General features: G+C 42.2%; 1 protein-coding gene across 6 annotated transcripts in view; it reads right to left on the bottom strand.

Moving 5' to 3' along the window:
* The window catches only part of LOC107999463 (transcriptional regulator ERG homolog), a 51,880-nt gene that overhangs the window by 13,289 nt on the left and 19,344 nt on the right, over nt 1–19,247 (bottom strand). For 4 of the 6 annotated variants that reach the window (XM_017059331.3, XM_017059328.3, XM_062077352.1 and 1 more), the window contains one exon: nt 10,764–10,823. The exons of 1 other annotated variant lie outside the window; for it this stretch is intronic. In XM_017059331.3, the coding sequence (XP_016914820.1) occupies nt 10,764–10,823 (60 nt within the window). Of the gene's footprint in view, nt 1–10,763; nt 10,824–12,591; nt 13,178–19,247 lie in introns of those variants that run through there. One more of the 6 variants, XM_062077353.1, reaches the window with a different exon arrangement.

The following is a 19,247-nucleotide window of genomic DNA, read 5'->3' as shown; positions in this document are numbered from 1 at the left end:
CACTCTTCTCCTTCCTACAATGCCGCCTCCAGAGCGACGGTAGGTGGAGGAGGAATCATCCACCACCGCCGTTCCAAGGAAACTTGGCGAAACTTTGGAAAGCAAATGCATACCTCCGCCAGTTTTCTAGCCGGCGCCGATACGCGCAGTTTCGAGCAATTCCCGTTTCTCTTCCCCCTTCTGAATTTCAGTTTAAAAAAAGGGGGATAAATCCAAATATTTCTCTCATTCGTGGCTCGATTTTTTGAATGAGAGAACGCATAGACTCGTTTTCCATTTCCATGGTGAAATTGGAGGGGAGACGTTTATTCGAGTAAAAGTGTAATTATAATAACCAGCAATCGCAGAATTTTTCCACTATAAATAGAGCGTAAGGATTTGGCGAAGATAATTAAAAATTGGAATGTTCCGAGAAAGTGTTTCACCGACGATTCCTTTAATTGAAATCCCTTCGATTCGTTGCGATTTCTGTTCTGCGTGGAATAATGGAAAAAATATCGCTCGATGCTTCGAGAAACTATTATCTCTATAAATAAATAATAATATAAATATCGATCGAAAATATCCGGTTTTCGAAATTGAATTAAAAAACGGCGAATGGGATGATTTAATATATATATATATATATTATAGTGCAGTACACACGGGCCAGAACGATCGGGTTAATCATATCTGAACGAGGTTAAAACACCGGCACCCGCCGCTTATTTACGTCCGACAATAAGTCAATTCATCACTCTGCGATTTGGCCTTAAGTGGTATCACTGACTCATACACACACCCGTCTCGTGCCTATTTCGGGCATAAATCACGGTGGTGCTCGTGTGGTGCGTAATAATGAGCAAGCGAGCGTAGCACGCGACCCTCTAAGCGTGCCCGGTGGAAAACGAGTGGCTCGTAAGGTAGCAGCCGTGGCAGGGATTAGCACGCCCCTATTTAATCCCGAAAGCGCCACAGCTTGCAAAATTCTTTCTTCTTTCGTGTCGAGTCGCGTATAAATAAAAACGTTAAATATATCACAGAGCGTTTAAAATAAGGAACACTTCGAGTCGCTGTAACTTTCGGCCAACGGGTGAACGATAGTTAGAAGCGGGGAATCTTGCTCTTTGAAACGCTCTTTCGTTTATCCCGATACGACTTTCGGTTGCCGAGATATCGTCGTCTAAAGAGAAAGGTAATTTTTAATAATCATTTACTTCGAATCTGAAATCCTATTAAAATTAGAAAAACTTTGAACCGCTATAACTCCGAAGATAGTGAGCTTCTGTCAACGGGTGAACGATAGTTAGAAGCGGGGAATCTTGCTCTTTCAAACACTTTTTCGTTTATGCCGATACGACTTTCGGTTGCCGAGATATCGTCGTCTAAAGAGAAAGGTAATTTTTAATAATCATTTACTTCGAATCTGAAATCCTATTAAAATTAGAAAAACTTTGAACCGCTATAACTCCGAAGATAGTGAGCTTCTGTCAACGGGTGAACGATAGTTAGAAGCGGGGAATCTTGCTCTTTGAAACGCTCTTTCGTTTATGCCGATACGACTTTCGGTTGCCGAGATATCGTCGTCTAAAGAGAAAGGTAATTTTTGATCGCTACTCGGATTTTTCGCTCGCACTTCGTCTCGCCTGACGGACGCGAACTAAGAGCGTGGTTTCTCGGGAGAATATGTAGTAGGTGGCGCTCCATTCATAAACTCTGTTATTTACCGCGTTGCTTTAAATGTTCGATTCTCGGCAAGCGATCGAGATACCGGGACGAAACAAAATGGAGCTTCATCGGCGTATTCCCTACGAATTATAATCGAACGTTTAAATTTTACGTTCGATCATTTCTGACGCATAAGAAAAAATCCAGAAACGTGTGGAACAGATGGAAAAGTCTGGATCGAAATGTAAGGATTGCGGTAACGATATCAGGAGGACTTTTTGGCCGGTGGTCAGGAGGGGGGAGCGTGGATACGGCAGGAAGTACGGGGAACCGAGCGGATCCAGCGGATCCAGTTCTGGCACGGGTCTCGTTCGCAAGGCTCGTGGCCCACGGCCACGAATCCCCGAGGGACGTGGGCAACAAGTCAGCGGGAAACGGCGCGTGACCAGCACATTCGCGCCGCCAGATTTACGACAATGAAAATGGGCGCCGCCGGATCGGCGATCGTCCTCTTTTCGCCGGTAAACAATGCCGTTGATAGAATTATAGCGTTTCGATTTTCAATCCGCCTCCCATCTCCTTCCCCTCCCTCCACCATTGTGTCCACCTTCTTCTTCTCTTTTTTCTTCTCTCTACCTCTATCGAGGAATCGATTCGCATTATATCGGGCAACAATTACGACACCGCGACGGCGAATCATCGCGTTCCATAAGTACTTCGATGTATACCGGAACGATTACGTTGATCAGCGTAATTGGATGGTATTAAACGGAATTCGATTCGATGGTATTAAACGTTTCTTATTGAATGCAGGGGAGGAGAATAAATCAAGGAGTCCATCCGAACTGGCCAATGCTGAATTATCATTTCCAGCCCTATTATTCGCGATTAACCGAAATAAGAAATTTGCTCGCTGGACATCCTCCCCCCGCGCAATTCCGATGCGACCGTAATCCTCGTTTATCCAATTATCCTCGAGGATAAAATCTTTCGCAAATCACCAATATTCGCCAATATTAATAACAAACCTAATTCTCGCTCGAAAGGTAAATGCTTAGGTATCAGGAATTGGTTCGAATACGCGTGCATGTATCCTCGAGAAGTGTTGTCTCGCCGAGGAGGAGGAGGGGGAGGACAGAAGGGAAGCGAGGGTATCTTAGCCACAATATTATTCCTCCGGGTGATACAACGGTCGGGGAGGAGTGGGAACCGAAGCCGAAAGAACAGTCGACACAACATATTGGAGGGGTCGAGGGAGACGCTAGTCGAAGTCGGCTAGTATTGTGCCTTCTCGCCGTGGCCATATAGCCACGGCGCGGGCCACGTGCCTATGCGTGACACGTTTACGCTTCGCTGCCCGCCTCCCCCCTCTCGCTCGCTCTCTCTCTCGCCCCCCCATATCGGCCCGTATTCATCTCGATTCCTCCCGGCTTGGGGTGGACACCGATTGCGTTTCCACTTTAACCGTGTGTCGTTCAACGTCTGTCAACCGGTCCCGTGTTACTCGAATCACGAAACGAGATCGAGATCGAGTTTCACGTGCTTGTTCGATTTCTGGCGTTTCTTTTTTTTTCTTGTTGTTTTTTAGTAGTCGTGTTTCTTTTTAATGGTTCATTTATGTACATGCTCTCGTCTGGAGGAGTTTGGAGGAGTTGTAGAAATATCAAAGTTATCGCATTAATTCGAGACTAGTTTGTTGTAGTAGAATTTAAAGTGAAATAAAATTAAGAGAAATCAGGGTGTTCTGGTTGAGCAAATAATCAAAGTTTACATTATCTCGGTTTAGTATAATTATTTTCGTAATTGTTTATTTTTTATTTTTATTTATAGCTTCCACTTTCTAAATAAATATAGAAATTACATTACTTTGATCGATCGATATCGTCCTGGATCAATTTTACTCGTTTCTTCCAATTCGACTAATGCGTCGATACAACTTAAAACAACGAGAGAAATTATCCCGTTATTTCTTTTTAAATTCAACTGGATGGGGAGTAATTCCCATTTAGAAGAAAACAAACGATTTAATAATTCCTCTTCCCCCTCCCCCCGAGAGGGACGACGACAACAGCTTCCATATCAACCTGTTAACTATTTCCTCGCCTGCGTGCATGCGGCAAATATATTTTTTTTTTGTTCATCGGGTAAACAGATTAACGTGGCAAATCCCAAACGTCTTTTTTTAAAACGGGGTGTTACGCGGAGAGGAATTAATCGTTTCCTAATTATCGCATAGCGTGAACGCGACACAAGCCGAGGAAAAAGGGATTCTTGTCGGCCCGCCCGATCTTAACGGCGGCCAAGGATTTCCTTTCGCATGAAATCCCCGATATCAGCTTATCGACCGGCCTCCAATTAATACCAACACGAACCCCCCTCCCCCCCGTGTTCACACGGCTCTCGAAACGTCCCTTTTTCCACGAACCTCGGCCGTGGAGGAAATTGTCCGATAAATTTCGCAGATTGCGCGCGTTCTTTTCCTTCTTCTTTTTTTTCTTCTTTGGAAAACGTACGCGTAGAAGCTCGTTACGATAAATATTTCTTTATGCGGGTTTCGAGAATCAGCGATTGGGGAAATTTTTAAAAGTGAGTTTATTATTCGATGATAATAAGTAAGAGCGAAAAGGGGATGATTGTTTGAGAATAAATACTCGAGTAACATATTTTTAATTATTCAATTCGAAATTTTTTCATCCAGTTTACTTCTTCAATTGAATATACAGACGGATAGATGAAAAAATCGAGCTACGCCTCGCGAAATCAAAAAATCTTGAAATCGTATTTCTTCTTGCATCTTCCAATTATATTATCTCTATCATCTCAACATTTAAATCTATAAAATTCTCACAATACAAGGAAATAACAAAAATAAGTAACCCTTTCAAACCGATTCACCGTCGATTCTTTTTCAAACTCTCCTTCCTTCTCTCCTCCCTTTCTCAGGAGAGGAAAGGTTGGTTGTTGATACGAGTGTCGACGAGTAAAATTCTTGCGATACAAAGAAATAAAAAAAAGAAATGTAAAAGAATGGAAACCTGAAATTACCGTCGCCGAAGATTTCGATTTTTTTCCTTCAGGAGAGATGCAAAGAAATAAGAAAATGTAAATCCAAAATCCGAACAACTGTCATATTCGTGTATCGCCTTCCCCTTTTCAACCGATTCATCGCCGCGCCAGAACAAGATAAGTCACGAAGATTTTCCATTATTTTTCCCTCAGGAGAGCAGAGGAGACCGTACACAGACGAAAGCTGCTTAGACCGCCAGAACAAGATAACCACGAAGATTTTCGATTCTTTTCTTTCAGGAGAGAAGAGAAAAGGTGCTTAGATATTAATACTGATGTAAAATTGTAATTAATATTGGGATGCAAAGAAATGAAAAAGTGTAAAAGAATGGAAATCCAAATAACAACAGCTATTGTATTCATATATTGTCTTGGAGCCCCTCTCCATTCTTTAAACCGATTCACCACCGCGCCAGAACAAGATAACCACGAAGATTTTCAATTATCGATTCTTTTTCCCTCAGGAGAGGAGAGAAAAGGTGTTTATTAATACTAATGTAAAATTGTAATTAATATCGCGATGCAAAGAAATAAAAAAATGTAAAAGAATGGAAATTCAAATGATCTTTTCTTTCAAACCGATTCACTGCCAGAAGATAACCACGAATATTTTCGATTCTTTTTCAGAAGAGGAGAGAAAAGGTGCTTATGTAAAATTAATATCGCGATGCAAAGAAATAAAAAAATGTAAAAATTGGAAATCCAAATAACCCAATTTTTTCAACTTTCAAACCAATTCACTGTCAGAACAAGATAATCAATATTTTCTATTCTTTTTCAGAAGAGGAAAGAAAGAGTGCTTAGATATTAATACTCATATAAAATTAATATCGCGATGCAAAAAAATAAAAAAATGTAAAAGATTGGAAATCCAAATAACCCTCTTTCAAACCGATTCACTGTCAGAACAAGATAATCAATATTTTCGATTCTTTTTCAGAAGAGGAGAGAAAAGGTGCTTATGTAAAATTAATATCGCGATGCAAAGAAATAAAAAAATGTAAATCAAAAATCCGAACAACTGTTCATTTCTTTAAACCGATTCACCGCCGCGCCAGAATGAGATAACCACGAATACTTTCGATTTTCGATTCTTTTTCCCTCAGAAGAGAAAGATATTAATGCTTAGATATTAATACTCATATAAAATTGTAATTAATATCGCGATGCAAAAAAATAAAAAAATGTAAAAGATTGGAAATCCAAATAACCCTCTTTCAAACCGATTCACTGTCACAAGATAACCACGAATATTTTCGATTCCTTTTCCCTCAGAAGAGAACAGAAAAGGTGCTTAGTTATTAATACTGATGTAAAATTAATATCGCGATGCAAAGAAATAAAAAAATCAAAAATCCAAACAACAACTGTTCACCCCTTTAAAATTCACCAGAACAAGATAACCACGAATATTTTCGATTTTCGACTCTTTTTCCTCCCTGAGGGCGCACAGGGGGTGGTTAGGTACTAATACGGGTGTCGACGAGGCGGCGCGATAGGCAACGGCAGGCATACGTGATCGGGCGCGTGAGCGCGCTGCCGAGGCACGCGCCGCGCCAGAATACGTAATTATCTAGGGTTAGGGAGGAGGTTAGGGTCCTGGCCCCGGTCGCCGTGCATCGATACACTGCGCGTACGTGTGCGTGCGTGTGCGCGCATACACGCGCGCGGAGGGGGAGAGGGTGGTCGGTTCGTCGACTCGGCCGGGTCAGGAAGTCACGCGAGCCGCACACGCTCGTGGAGCACTATTTTTTTCTTCCTTTTTTCTTTATTGTTCTACCAGTTGTCTTAGAGCCGCTTTTCCCGGCCAGTGAGCGGCCAGACCCGTTGAAAATCGGGGGAGGAGGTCGATATCCATCCAGGCTGGACGGAGACCTCTTCGTTGTTCCTTTTATTCGAGAACCTCTCTCCGTGCGCTTTTTATGGTTTTTTTTTTTTAAGAGGAATTTTGTTTTCGGGGAAGGAGAGTTTTTAAAGATTTTTGAGATTTTTCGAGGATTTATATCGTTTGTGACGAACGAAATCTTTTTATTCTTTTTTTTTTAGTAATTGGATTGTTCTTTTTAGTTACGATTCTTCTTGCCATTGGAATTGAGGTATCGAAGTATAGAATTATAATGTAGAGAAAGAGAAAAAGAATTGTGAGAATAAGTAGGGTATGAGCAAGCACGGATGGATTTTTTGAACGAATATATCGTTTCTCAAAAGAGAGAAAGAGAGAGAGAGAAAAGAAAAACTTTTCCTCGTATTCGTAAAATAAAATTTCGCGAGAATTTTTTGCCTTCGTAATATACTGAAACTGACGTTCCAGTTTACCAGTTCTGGAAATAACAAAGAATAAAAGAAATCCCCTCCGCTCCGTTTAAAATCGTCGAAACTTGGAGGAAAGAAAGAGAAATAAACGGGGGATTTAAAATCGTTCCAAATTTCTCTCGATCCGCCAATTTCTTGCCAAGAAATCGCGTGAACTCGCTTCCATCGATAACGGGCGTACACGCGTAATCCGAGTTTTGGATTGCACGCGATCAACGTTAACGCTCGAATCACCGCGATACGAAATGTATCTCGAACCTATCGCTCCACTCCCCGATCTTTCGCTCAGAGCTTCGATCTCGAGTTCCTCGAATTTCCAGAATTTTATCGAATCAATTTGCCAATCATCGAGGACGAAAGCATCTCGATAGTCATTTCGAGAATTTTAATTAATTTGGTCTGTTTCGATTAGTTATCGAAAAGCAGGCCTCGATACCGTTTTCGAGAATTAAAACTTCGAAATTCTCGAAATCGAAGAGAGAGGATTTATAATTTAATCTACGAGTACTCGAGGACGAAAAGAGGAGGTTCATAGTCACTTCTTGTGTTTCTTTTGAGAATTTTGTCAAAGAGAATTAATTTGGCCTATTATCGAAGAAAATTATCAAAGAAAAGCCACAGATTCGATACTCTTAGCTGCTTTAAAATTTTGAGAATTTCGAACGAATTTATAATTTAGCCTATGAATTATCACGAAGAAAAAGTTCATCTCGAAAATTTTAGGAAAAAGAGCGAATTAATCGAGGATAAAAGGAGGTTCATCTCGATAGTCATCGAAAAGAGCGAATTAATCGAGGATAAAAGGAGGTTCATCTGAATAGTCATTTCGAGAATTTTATCGAAGATGGTGTAGTCGAGTCGTCGAGGACTCAAAAGCAGGAGCAGCAAAGTGGCCCCGGGCGAGCACGCGTCGTCGCTTAATTTCTAGTCGGAGGATGGTTTCTACACCCTCTGCGATGCGTCAAACCGAGTCAAAGGAGATTGGAAACCGATCTTTGCGCGATCTATGATTTGAGCATCCAACTTGTCCTCCGTTAGTGAAAAATAAATAAAAATCATTTCCATTCGGAGGTTTAAATTAATTAAGTGTGACAGATTGATTAAGCGAATGCGTTATTTATTGTTTATCGAAGAATATAATAATTAGGGGAGTTTGAAAAAAGTAGAGAAGGAAGTAGAGAAAATGGAAAAGGGGAACGGGGTTCGAAAGCAGGGACACGCCTGTTTGTCCTTCAATTTTCAGTTTGAAAATGGTGTCCCCGCGTGTACGATCCGCACGTGCGAACGAAACCATCAATTCCCTCTTTGATAACTGATCCATGGTGATTGCAATCTAACGAGGCGTCGAAACCACAAGCCGTTTACATCAAACCACCCCGGGCCAAACCTCCCAACCACGTGAAACGGATTGCGCCACACCGGGTTCCATCCAACTAATATACCAAACTAATGAAAATCTCGCCGCTATTATTAAAACCGCTTCTTTTCTCCACAGATATCGCTTACCGTCGCAGCTAAAAAAGAATCGACGGTAACTCGTTGTCAATTGGCTATACTAGTTTCCAATTTTACACGACGACGATAAAAAAATATTTCTCCATTATTTATCTCCTGCTACGATGGTAAAAATACATCTTTTCACTATTTATTTTGCTACTAGTTTCATCTAGTTCAAATTTTCGATGACGATGAAAATCTTCTGCTACTAGTTTCATCTAGTTCAAATTTTCGACGATGATGAAAATCTTTTGCTACTAGTTTCATCTAGTTCAAATTTTCGATGACGATGAAAATCTTCTGCTACTAGTTTCATCTAGTTCAAATTTTCGATGACGATGAAAATCTTCTGCTACTAGTTTCATCTAGTTCAAATTTTCGACGATGATGAAAATATACCTTTACTTATCTTCTGCTACTAGTTTCAACTAATTCAAATTTTCGATGACGATGAAAATCTTCTGCTACTAGTTTCATCTAGTTCAAATTTTCGACGATGATGAAAATATACCTTTACTTATCTTCTGCTACTAGTTTCAACTAATTCAAATTTTCGATGATGATGAAAATATACTTATCTCGGGCTAGTTTCATTTAATTCAAATTTTTGACGATGATGAAAATATATCTTTCCTTTACTTATTTTGCTACTAGTTTCATCTAGTTCAAATTTTCGATGACGATGAAAAGATACTTTTCCATTATTTATTTTGCTACTAGTTTTATCTAATTCAAATTTTCGACGATGATGAAAATATATCTTTCCTTTACTTATCTTCTGCTACTAGTTTTAACTAATTCAAATTTTCGACGATGATAATATATATACTTATCTAATATACTTATAATATACTTATCTCGGACTACTAGTTTCATTTAATTCAAATTTTCGACGACGATGAAAATCTTCTACTACTAGTTTCATCTAATTCAAATTTTCGACGATAATGAAAATCTTCTGCTACTAGTTTCATTTATTTCAAATTTTCGATGATGATGAAAATATACTTATCTCGGGCTAGTTTCATTTAATTCAAATTTTTGACGATGATGAAAATATATCTTTCCTTTACTTATCTTCTGCTACTAGTTTTAACTAATTCAAATTTTCGACGACGATGAAAATCTCCTGCCACTAATTTCGTTTAATTTAAATTTTCGACGATAATAAAAAAACATCTTTCCATTACTTAATTTTCCAAAGTGCAGAGACAATCAAAACCAATAAAACAAATAAAAATAATAAAAATTCCTCCTCACCTTAACAAAAATCCCAAACCAGATACTTTTCACTCTCATACCAACTTAATTAAAACATCCCTCCCCTTCCATCATTCCTATCCAACTACACAAAGTTCCAAACACTAATCATCACCTCCTCTCCACCCCCCTCCCACAAGCCTTCCTTCCTTCCTTCCTTCTCTCCCTGAAAAATCCTCGAAAAACCAACAAACCCCTCCCCCTCCCCTCCCCTTTTAAATAAAACCCTTCTCCTCCTCCCTCCCCCCACAATCCTCTCCCAGAGTCAAAGCTACTTAATTCGCCCTTTGCCAGGTGATCCATGGCGTTGTAACCTGGCCCAGGCCGTCCGCAGACCCGCTCATAACAAGGTGGCCGCGGGCGACCGGGGGCTCCTCTGATCTCCGCGAGATGATTGTGCCAGCGCCGTCCACGGGGTGGGGCCCTCTCGTCCGTTCGGTGTTGCCGCGCGGCCAACCGTTTCCACACAGCCCCAGGCCTCGTCCCCCTCCCCTCCTCCCCCGTCGACGACAAAGGGGCCGCGGTTCAACGCGCCACAAAGCGCCGGGACGCGCACACACGCGCCCTGCCCTGCACCGATACGTCTCCGTGTACAGAGCGCGTGTCTGCAGCCAGAGTTGTAGATTCGCATACAAAGGCGCGGGAACGAGCCGAGTCGCGACGCGTGAACTTGCACCCAGCGGCGCCTTGGAGACACCCTTTGCCCTCCGTGTGTAGCAGAATCGGGGAGGAGGAGGATCTGAGGAGAAGGAGGAGGAGGAGGAGATCGATTCGAATTTCTTCTTCTTCGCCGCGGTTCCTGAGGACGGAATTATTTCCTCTCTCGTTTCTTTTCGTTGCTCGTCTCGAGAAACTGTTTCCTTTTTCTTGTTTCTCGAGAAGAACGGGGAGGGAGAGAAATTTGGAGAATGGTCGGCGAAGTTTTTTACGGAGAGATGCATGGATTATGCGATAAGAGGAGTAATAAGAGGGAAACTTACCCTGTCCAGGAGCCGGCGACGTGGCGTGGCTCCAGCCTCCTTTGTACGAGCTGCTGGCATCTGTGAACAGGCGAAGGGGGCGCCGGTAAATCGAGGGATATTCGTGTGATCTGCGAAATTTTTCGGAATAAAGTCGAACGAAAGGAAGGAAGGAGATTTTTTCTTTCCTTCTTTTCTGGGTCACGCCGTTGCAACAGACGTGTGCAATTGCGAGCTAATCGGTTCTGGGGATCGCGGTAAAATAATAATCCGATGGCTGCTTTCTTTCTTTTTCTCGAAAAATCTTTACGACCCTTTAACGACGACTCCCTTCGAGTCGAGTAGCACGGTTCACCGATCCGTCGATTGGCGTGTAACAACAGCTTTTTCAGCTCAGCTTCGATCTCTTATAGGAGGGAAGGTTTGGAGGATTCTTTAGGAAACGGCCAGGGATAATCGTCTTTTAGATCGCGCCAATTGGTAAACTACGTGGAGAGATGTTTCCTTTTAGTTTAAAATGTAGGCTTCACTCGCAGGTGGAAAGAATTGATATGGAGAATCTTGGAAAAAGTTAATAGAAAAATTGATATATCTCAAAACGAGTTGGATCATTTTTTATCCTCGTTATCGATTATAAATCATCGATCTTTACGCTCGAATAAAAACTCATTCAAAGAAACAATTCTTTCCCCGATTAAAAATTTCTACATTTCCCTTCTTTCTCGGTGTTTTCGTTTCGTTGAAAATATCGTAATCAATGACGCAATAATTTCATCCGAAATGTTTACGTTCAACAGATGTTTCCTTGTATCAATTGCGCATTTTCGATCTTAGACCTGAGACGAACAAGAAGACTCGAAACGTAAACTCAAAAATTCATCCTTCCTTCCCTTACTTTGGACTCGAAACAAAGAACTCGAGATCCCATTATCGAAAAACTTTCCAAAAAAAATCACTTTCATCACCACTCGCGACCGAAACGACTCTTCTCCTTCCTTCTTCCTTTCCCCCCTCAGAATATTCGCGTTACTCGTTTCAACTATACACATTTATCCGTAATATTTATACGATGACGCGTATCGGTTTCACGTGGCGTCCACGAGAGAAATCTCGTGGATTCTGCCGCCACTGTTCTCGAGCGCCGCCGGTCTGTTTGCAGACAGATATATTTTCATTTGGCAGTTATTGGCACGAGGGCGGCCCCCGCGTGTGTACACACGCGGGCCTCCTCCTCCACGTCATGCAGAAAGTCCGTGTTTCCGTGCAAACAGCCGACCTTTTCTCGTCTCTTCTGCCCCCCTCCCTCTCCCTTCATTTCATCTCGATCCATTAATGGAGAGGGCGGGGGAGCCGGGCCTCGAATTTCACGAAACTCGAGGGATCATCGCGATCGGTGATCCTCGAATTATCGCGCTTCTCAGGGTCGAGTGTCGTGGAGGAATGAAGATGAAGTTTTTTTGGAGAGATATCGTCACGTGGCCGACTCATAATCGTCGTTTCACGATTTTTCAATTTCTTAAAACGAACGCTTAGAGAATGAAATTGTTCCGCGATAAAAAATCCGCTCGACTTTTACGCTCGATTTAATTCGAGCGATATTCGGCTCGATACACTGCTCACACTGTATACTTGGAGTAGAATTGATTCGAAGGAGGTAAAATTTGGCCGAAGACGGTAAATCGGGGACAATAACGACAACGCGGGTGAAGAGAATAAATGTTTAGAATATTTGCGTTAGTGGAAAAGAAAAAGAAAAATGAAACTTGAGAGGCGGGCATACATCGAAATCCTTGGGCACGTGGCGGTAAATAAAGGGAGTTGGATGGAGATAAATTGGGTGCGATCGTACCGGCGAACAGCATGGATAGATTGGTGAACGCCGTGGTGCGTGGCAATTCCGCGGCGGTGGTCCCGCTGCTCTTGAGGTCGAGCATCGCTCGTCCCGTGTGCCAGCGGCCGCTGGATACGGCGGCCCTTCCACGGGATATGCCTTCACCCTTCTCCTATATCCCCCGAATCGATCACGGCACCGCGAACGTCCAGGCCGCTTCTGTTAACCACGTCGACGGCCAACCGTCGAAACGACTGGTCATAATCCAGGCCTGATGGTCGACGCTCGGCCGAGAACGAAATATCAATCTAGAGGAGTTAACTGGCGAACCACGGCGATCTTTCCTCCCAGCGGCGTTCAACAAGCGTGGCTCTCCACGTCGATCCCGTCGCCGCCGTCTACCTTCCCCGTGCCGGTGGCGAGGATCGCGTCACAGTGGTGGCGGTGGTGGTGGTAGCGGTGGCACGCGTGGAACGATCGTTCGAGTACACGATACGTATGTGCGGTATACGTATGCGCGACAGGGGCGCCGATCATCTTTGCGACCCGCTCCGAGTGACACTGCTCTTCCCTGCCCGTGCACCGACCGGTTCCACTCTCCGGGGGGCAGGGGAAGATCGCGCGTCCCCGCCCTCCGCCGAACCCTTGGCCCGCGGTGGACGGTGGCCTCGCGCACGGGGGTTGTTGGTTCGTCGACGCGGCCGAGTGGGCGGAGCCTGCCGTCCGACTTACACCCTCGCGGACGGTGAAAGGGGGCGTACGAACGCCTGCGCACGAGGCGTTGCGAGGGTCGAAAGGAAAGAAGGAAAGGTTGGAAGCGAGGAGGAGGAGGAGGAGGAGGTGAGGGCGGAGGAGGAGGCACGGAAGGTGGGAGGGGTTCTCGATGGCAGCAGGTTGCTAGGTGGCCGGGCACGAACGTACCGGACCTCCTGCACTTACCGACCGGCGTTGTCGACGACGTAGTTTGCCCCGGTAACGACGTGCCACCGGTTCCCTTCCGGAACAAACCCTCTGTGGTAACGGTGCCCGTTTACAGAGTGAACGGTCAGGGAATTTTGGCAGTAATGGGCCAAGGTGTTTCCATTATTCTTCGCCCTGGACCTTCTCTCTCTCTCTTTATCGCTCTTGCCTTTCTCCTTGCCTGCCTCCTATCCCCTTTTCTTCTCCTCTTCTTTTTCTCTTTTTCTCTTCTTTGGGACTCCGCTCGTTCGCTCCAGATTCCTCCCCTCTTCTCGCAAATTTTTCCTCTCGGTCCGTTATCTTTTGGAAACGGGACATCGAAATAATAAAGGACGAGCGCGTTTTAATTCGCGGAGAACACATTGCATTGATCGATGACCAAACGCAGATTTGCCTCGTCGAACGGGGAGGGGATTATCGTCGGTATTTTCGACTGCAAATTATAATAATTATACCGTGGCGTATAATACCGTGGCGAGAACGTATTCCCGTTTCGAGGGATTACGCGATGACCCCGTTTATTATTTAAACGCGATTTGCATTCCGTTGCAATTACTCCCCCTTTGCCCTCTGTCCACCGCGCCCCAACCACCCGCAACTGCTTCATTTCCATAAAATCTGGCCCGCGACGCGAAAACATGAGGTCGTCCTTAATTAATTGATTATTTAACCGCAATTATTACCCCGACAAAGAAAGTTTACGATGCTCTCGTAACAGGTTCGCGCGATCGCGACGGGCTATTTCATATTCATATGGGGGAGGGGAGGGATGTTTTGCATTTACGCCCGAAACGGGAATTCTCGTCGATTATCGAAACTTTTGCGCGCGTGCCTCCTCTTCCTTTCTTCCTCCTCCTGGCCAATTTTTCTTTTCCCTTTCGAAGCGAAACCGATCGAAAAGAGAGGGCGCGGAAGCGATCGATCTCGAGGCAGGGGGGAGGGGGGTTGAAAGTGCGTCGATGCCTCTCGTTTCACCGCTTATGTCCGTGATTCACGCCACCAGGATATCCCCTGCGACCGGTTTATCGCTTCGAATAGTTGAAAGTCGATCCTAAACTTGGAATAATTCGAATAATCGATCGCAATATACCACGAGTAAACGTTGGAAAAAAAGAAGATGGAAAATTCGAGTTGGAAAATTTTTCCCACGACGGATTGAACGAACAATTATTCAAAGCAGCGTCGTTATAAGGAGACTTTTTAAACGGGTTAACGACTACGATCTCGATACGATAGAGAATGTTTCAACCTGTTATTAAGTTGCTCGGGATTTAATCGCGATCGATTCGATAATAATTCGACGTTGGTTGGGAAAAATAAAAAATTGGTCACTGGTTCAGATGTCGGATAAGCATAGAGGAATCGGGGGAGGATGTAATTTTACTCCTCTAATCTTTTATCTCGAGTCCTTTCTCTCTCTCTCTCTCTCTCTCTTTCGTGCTCCCCTTAAAAAAAATCGTCGAAGAGCGAAGAAAGTGGTCGAGAACAGAATCGACAGGTCCCATTAAAGCGTTTATAACCGTGGTTCACGCTATCACCCTTACCGCCCGATCGCGATAAATATTTTCCGAGCCGATTTCTCTTCAAAAACGCGACGAGTTGGGAGATTCGATTTAAAGTTTGCTCGATGCCGTCGAGAAACGTTTAAGATCTCGGTAAATACGATCTTTCGATCGGTTCTCTTTCACCAGAAAGAAAGTTGAATTTTTGAGATCGATAAATAATTTTACTCTGTTAATAAATATACTTGGCTTTCAAAAAGTTTCTTCGAGGGATTTAAAAAAGGAAATTAAAGACGGAAAGTTGTCGTAATTTAATTTTTTGCAGAAACTCGAATATTCGTGAATATTCTCCAAATACTAATAAATATAATCGCCCTTCTTATCCAAAGCGCCCTTCTTATCCAAAGCGCCCTTCGTGAGGCGCTCAGGGGCGTTGTTGGACGTCCGTCGAAGGCTGAAAAGTGGCAAGCGAAACTACTACCGCTCCCATTAACCGCTCACAGTGGCCGTGATTCACTGCCAATCACAGTGGCAAACGAAACCACTGCTCGATAAATTTCACGATAATAAAAATCTTTACGAGCCGGAAGCTTTGAAATATCGGTTTAAAAATTTCGAGTCGATATCTACGCTTCGTTCCATTGTTCTGCACGTATTCCTCGCGTACATCCAAAAAAAACGAGCATTAGAATTCAAAGTATTCTAACGTTTGATATAAAAATTTTCTTATTTCTCATTACCATTCTTGTAACGATGGTTTATAATTCACAAACGTGATTTCGTATTCGAGTTAATAGTCGAGATAATAATTGTACACGAATAAGTTAGCATTATAAATAGTTGCGATGTCTCGTAGCTTCCTAACCTAACCTCCTAATAAATGAAAATAATTTTTACAATTTCCAATTTTCATGTACTATATGTCTTATTTTGTCTTCCTTTAACAAATTTCTATAACTTGTATATCTCTTAATTCCTGATAAATGAAATTAATTTTTACAATTTCCAATATTCATATACTACACATATAGTAGTATGTACAAACCATATATCATCCTTTAAAAAATTCTTAGAAACTTCTACATCTTTACTTAACCTAAAAAATAAAAATAACTTTTACGATTTCATACACTACATAATATGTAAAAATCATATTTTATTCTGTTTTAACAATTTCCTATAAACCTCTATCTATCTCCATTTACCTAACCTAACTTCCTTATAAATGAAAATAACTTTTAACCTTCTTTAACAAATTTCTACAAATTTCAATATCTCTTACTAACCTAAAAAATAAGAGTAATTTTTATATATACCTTTATAAACCTCTATCTATCTCCATTTACTAACCTAACTTCCTAATAAATGAAAATAATTTTTAAGCTTTCAAATATTCATATATAATAGTATAGAGTATATACAACATCTCATTCTTCTTTAACAAATTTCTACAAACTTCTGTATCTCTACTTACTAACCTAAAAAATAAAAATAATTTTTACCATTTCATATAATATTCTTATAATATATACTAATATGTAATACAAACTTTATTTCATCGTTCTTTAATAAATTCTTACAAACTTCTCTACTTACTAACCTAAAAAATGAAAATAATTTTTACCATTTCATATAATATTCTTATAATATATACTAATATGTAATACAAACTTTATTTCATCGTTCTTTAATAAATTCTTACAAACTTATATATCTCTACTTAACCTAAAAAATAAAAATAATTTTTACGATTTCGAATATTCGTATATCACATAATATGTAAAGATCATATTTTATCCTGCTTTAACAATTTCTTATAAACCTCTATCTATCTTCATTTATTAACCTAACTTCCTAATAAATGAAAATAATTTTTAAGATTTCAAATATTCATATATAATAGTATATAGTATATACAATATCTCATTCTTCTTTAACAAACTTCTGTATCTTTTACTAACCTAAAAATAAAATAATTCTTACCATTTCATATAATATTCGTATAATATATACTAATATGTATTTCATTCTTCTTTAATAAATTCTTACAAACTTCTCTACTTACTAACCTAAAAAATAAAAATAATTCTTACCATTTCATATAATATTCATATAATATATACTAATATGTATTTCATCCTTCTTTAACAAATTCCTATAAACTTCTACATCTTCGTTTACTAACTCAACTTTCCACAATAAATGAAACCTAATGAAAATAATTTTTACAATTTCCAATATACTTACATCATTCTCCTTCAACAAATTCCTACAAACCTCCATCTATCTCTACTTGGACCAACAACATTTAACTCGAACGAATTATTTACTCTCTCTCTCTCTCTCTCTCGCTTTGCCCTCGGCCTGTCCTCGTGAATCGAAGGGGGGAGAGGGGGTAACCCCGAGAAGAAGGGCACGCGCGCGCCACGCGACCGCGCGCGCGGCCAGCGGCGCATTTAACGCGCGATCGCTCTCGAGTGTCCGCGTGCCGGCTGTTTCGAAGGGGGTGTTCGAAGGGGCGCTCCACCCCCTCCACGAGCTTCCACGATACCTTGCTCGCGATACCTTAGGCCTCGTACGATTCACGATTTATCGCGCGCGGAGGGAGGGATGGATTTTGGATCGCGTCTTACCGAGAGAGAGACAGATTTATACCACGTTACCCGAAACAGAAGAAAAGAAAAACGGAAAGGTAAGATCGTTGCGTGTCGAAGCGAAATTACGATTACATTGAAACGGTCGTTATTCGAGATGTAAATAACGCTCCGCCGATCTATTTCTAAATACAACAGGCGTGTATATACATCATAAATGACTCACCCCGTACGCCTGCCATAACTCTGCCTCTCCAAGGATTTGTATCAAAATGTTCGCAGGACGTGCTAATATATTCATTATTCAAATCCAACTCCGTCGTCGTCGTCGTCGTCCTCCTAGTCGTGGTCAATAGACGCCAGACACGCCAACCTCCCCCTCCCTGCTCCCTCCCTCTCGATTGGAGAAAACAAAACGCGCACTCTTCCAAGAACCAATTTCCTCTAAGAAATAACGAATTCTCCTAATTCCTCTCCTCTCCTTTCGATCGATCGTGGATCCCAAATGGATCCCTTGGAGAACGAGTGCGCTGAATATACACACATATATATATATAGGTTGTTGAGAGAGAGAGAGAGAGAGATAGGAGGAGCGATTTTGGCCGCGTGCATTATCTTGAGGCGCTACTTCGGGTATCGGCGGTAGGGCGACGAGTATCATTGTGTCGCATGAAACATGACAGGGCCCGGCTATTGTAGGCTGCGGAGGCAGGGAAACGGAACGGCGAGGGAGCCAGTTTACCACCCTCCTTCCTCTCCTCCGCGTTTCCGTCCGCGCATAACCCTCCCCCCTTGCACATACCCTTCCCCACGTCTCTCTCCACGTCTCGGTAACACGATAAGAAGCGTGTCAGTTTTGTTGCGTTTTCGTGATGGAGAAGGGTGGAGGAGGTTTTGGAAGGTTTCGTTTAAACGCGAGATGAGAGAGATATATGCGTGCATGGAGAGCCCCTCGCAGATATAATTCAATTTGTACAATATGCCGAATCCGATGCGGTGGATAGACACTCTTAGATAAGCAGTTCGGAAATTGGCTGCTTTTTCTCTTTCCTTTTCTCCGTTCTCGCCAAAGTATCCCATTCTCTGCATGTAATTATATATATATAATTATCGTTGTTCTCGATATCCGAGGTTGTATCGTCGTAAGGAAGAAAGAAGAATTAACTTTGCACTATTATCCGAGACAGCTTGGAATTCTCGCGGGTAAACGTTTCCTTTTGTCGGGTTTCGAAGAGAGAGGGTCCGAATTTATGAAACCTTTCATGGAGTATCTTTGCACAGCATTTTAAAGTCCGATGCATCCGCGCATGTTTACCGACCTGCACCCGGCACCGGCACAAAGCCGACCGGGTTTGCGTTTAGAGATCCAATCCCTCCCCCGCATAAATTGACCCACTTCCCCGCCACGAGATATCTCGCCAATTTTCGAAAAATTAGGAAAAATATTACTTCACGCCCAATCTTAAACCAACGATGGAGTTAATAACTCGGATAATAATCAAATACGAGCATTCTCTTAAACACGGATGGACAAAATTTAATAATCCGTAGTTCGAAATGGTAATCGCTTTCTCTGTACAAGCTTGGACCAACGATGGGGAAAATTTAACAGGCTGCA

Source organism: Apis cerana, linkage group LG7 (assembly GCF_029169275.1).
Source record: "Apis cerana isolate GH-2021 linkage group LG7, AcerK_1.0, whole genome shotgun sequence".
Lineage (NCBI taxonomy): Eukaryota > Metazoa > Arthropoda > Insecta > Hymenoptera > Apidae > Apis > Apis cerana.
The sequence above is the reverse complement of the archived record's forward strand: the minus strand, read 5'-3'. Positions and strand labels throughout refer to the sequence as shown.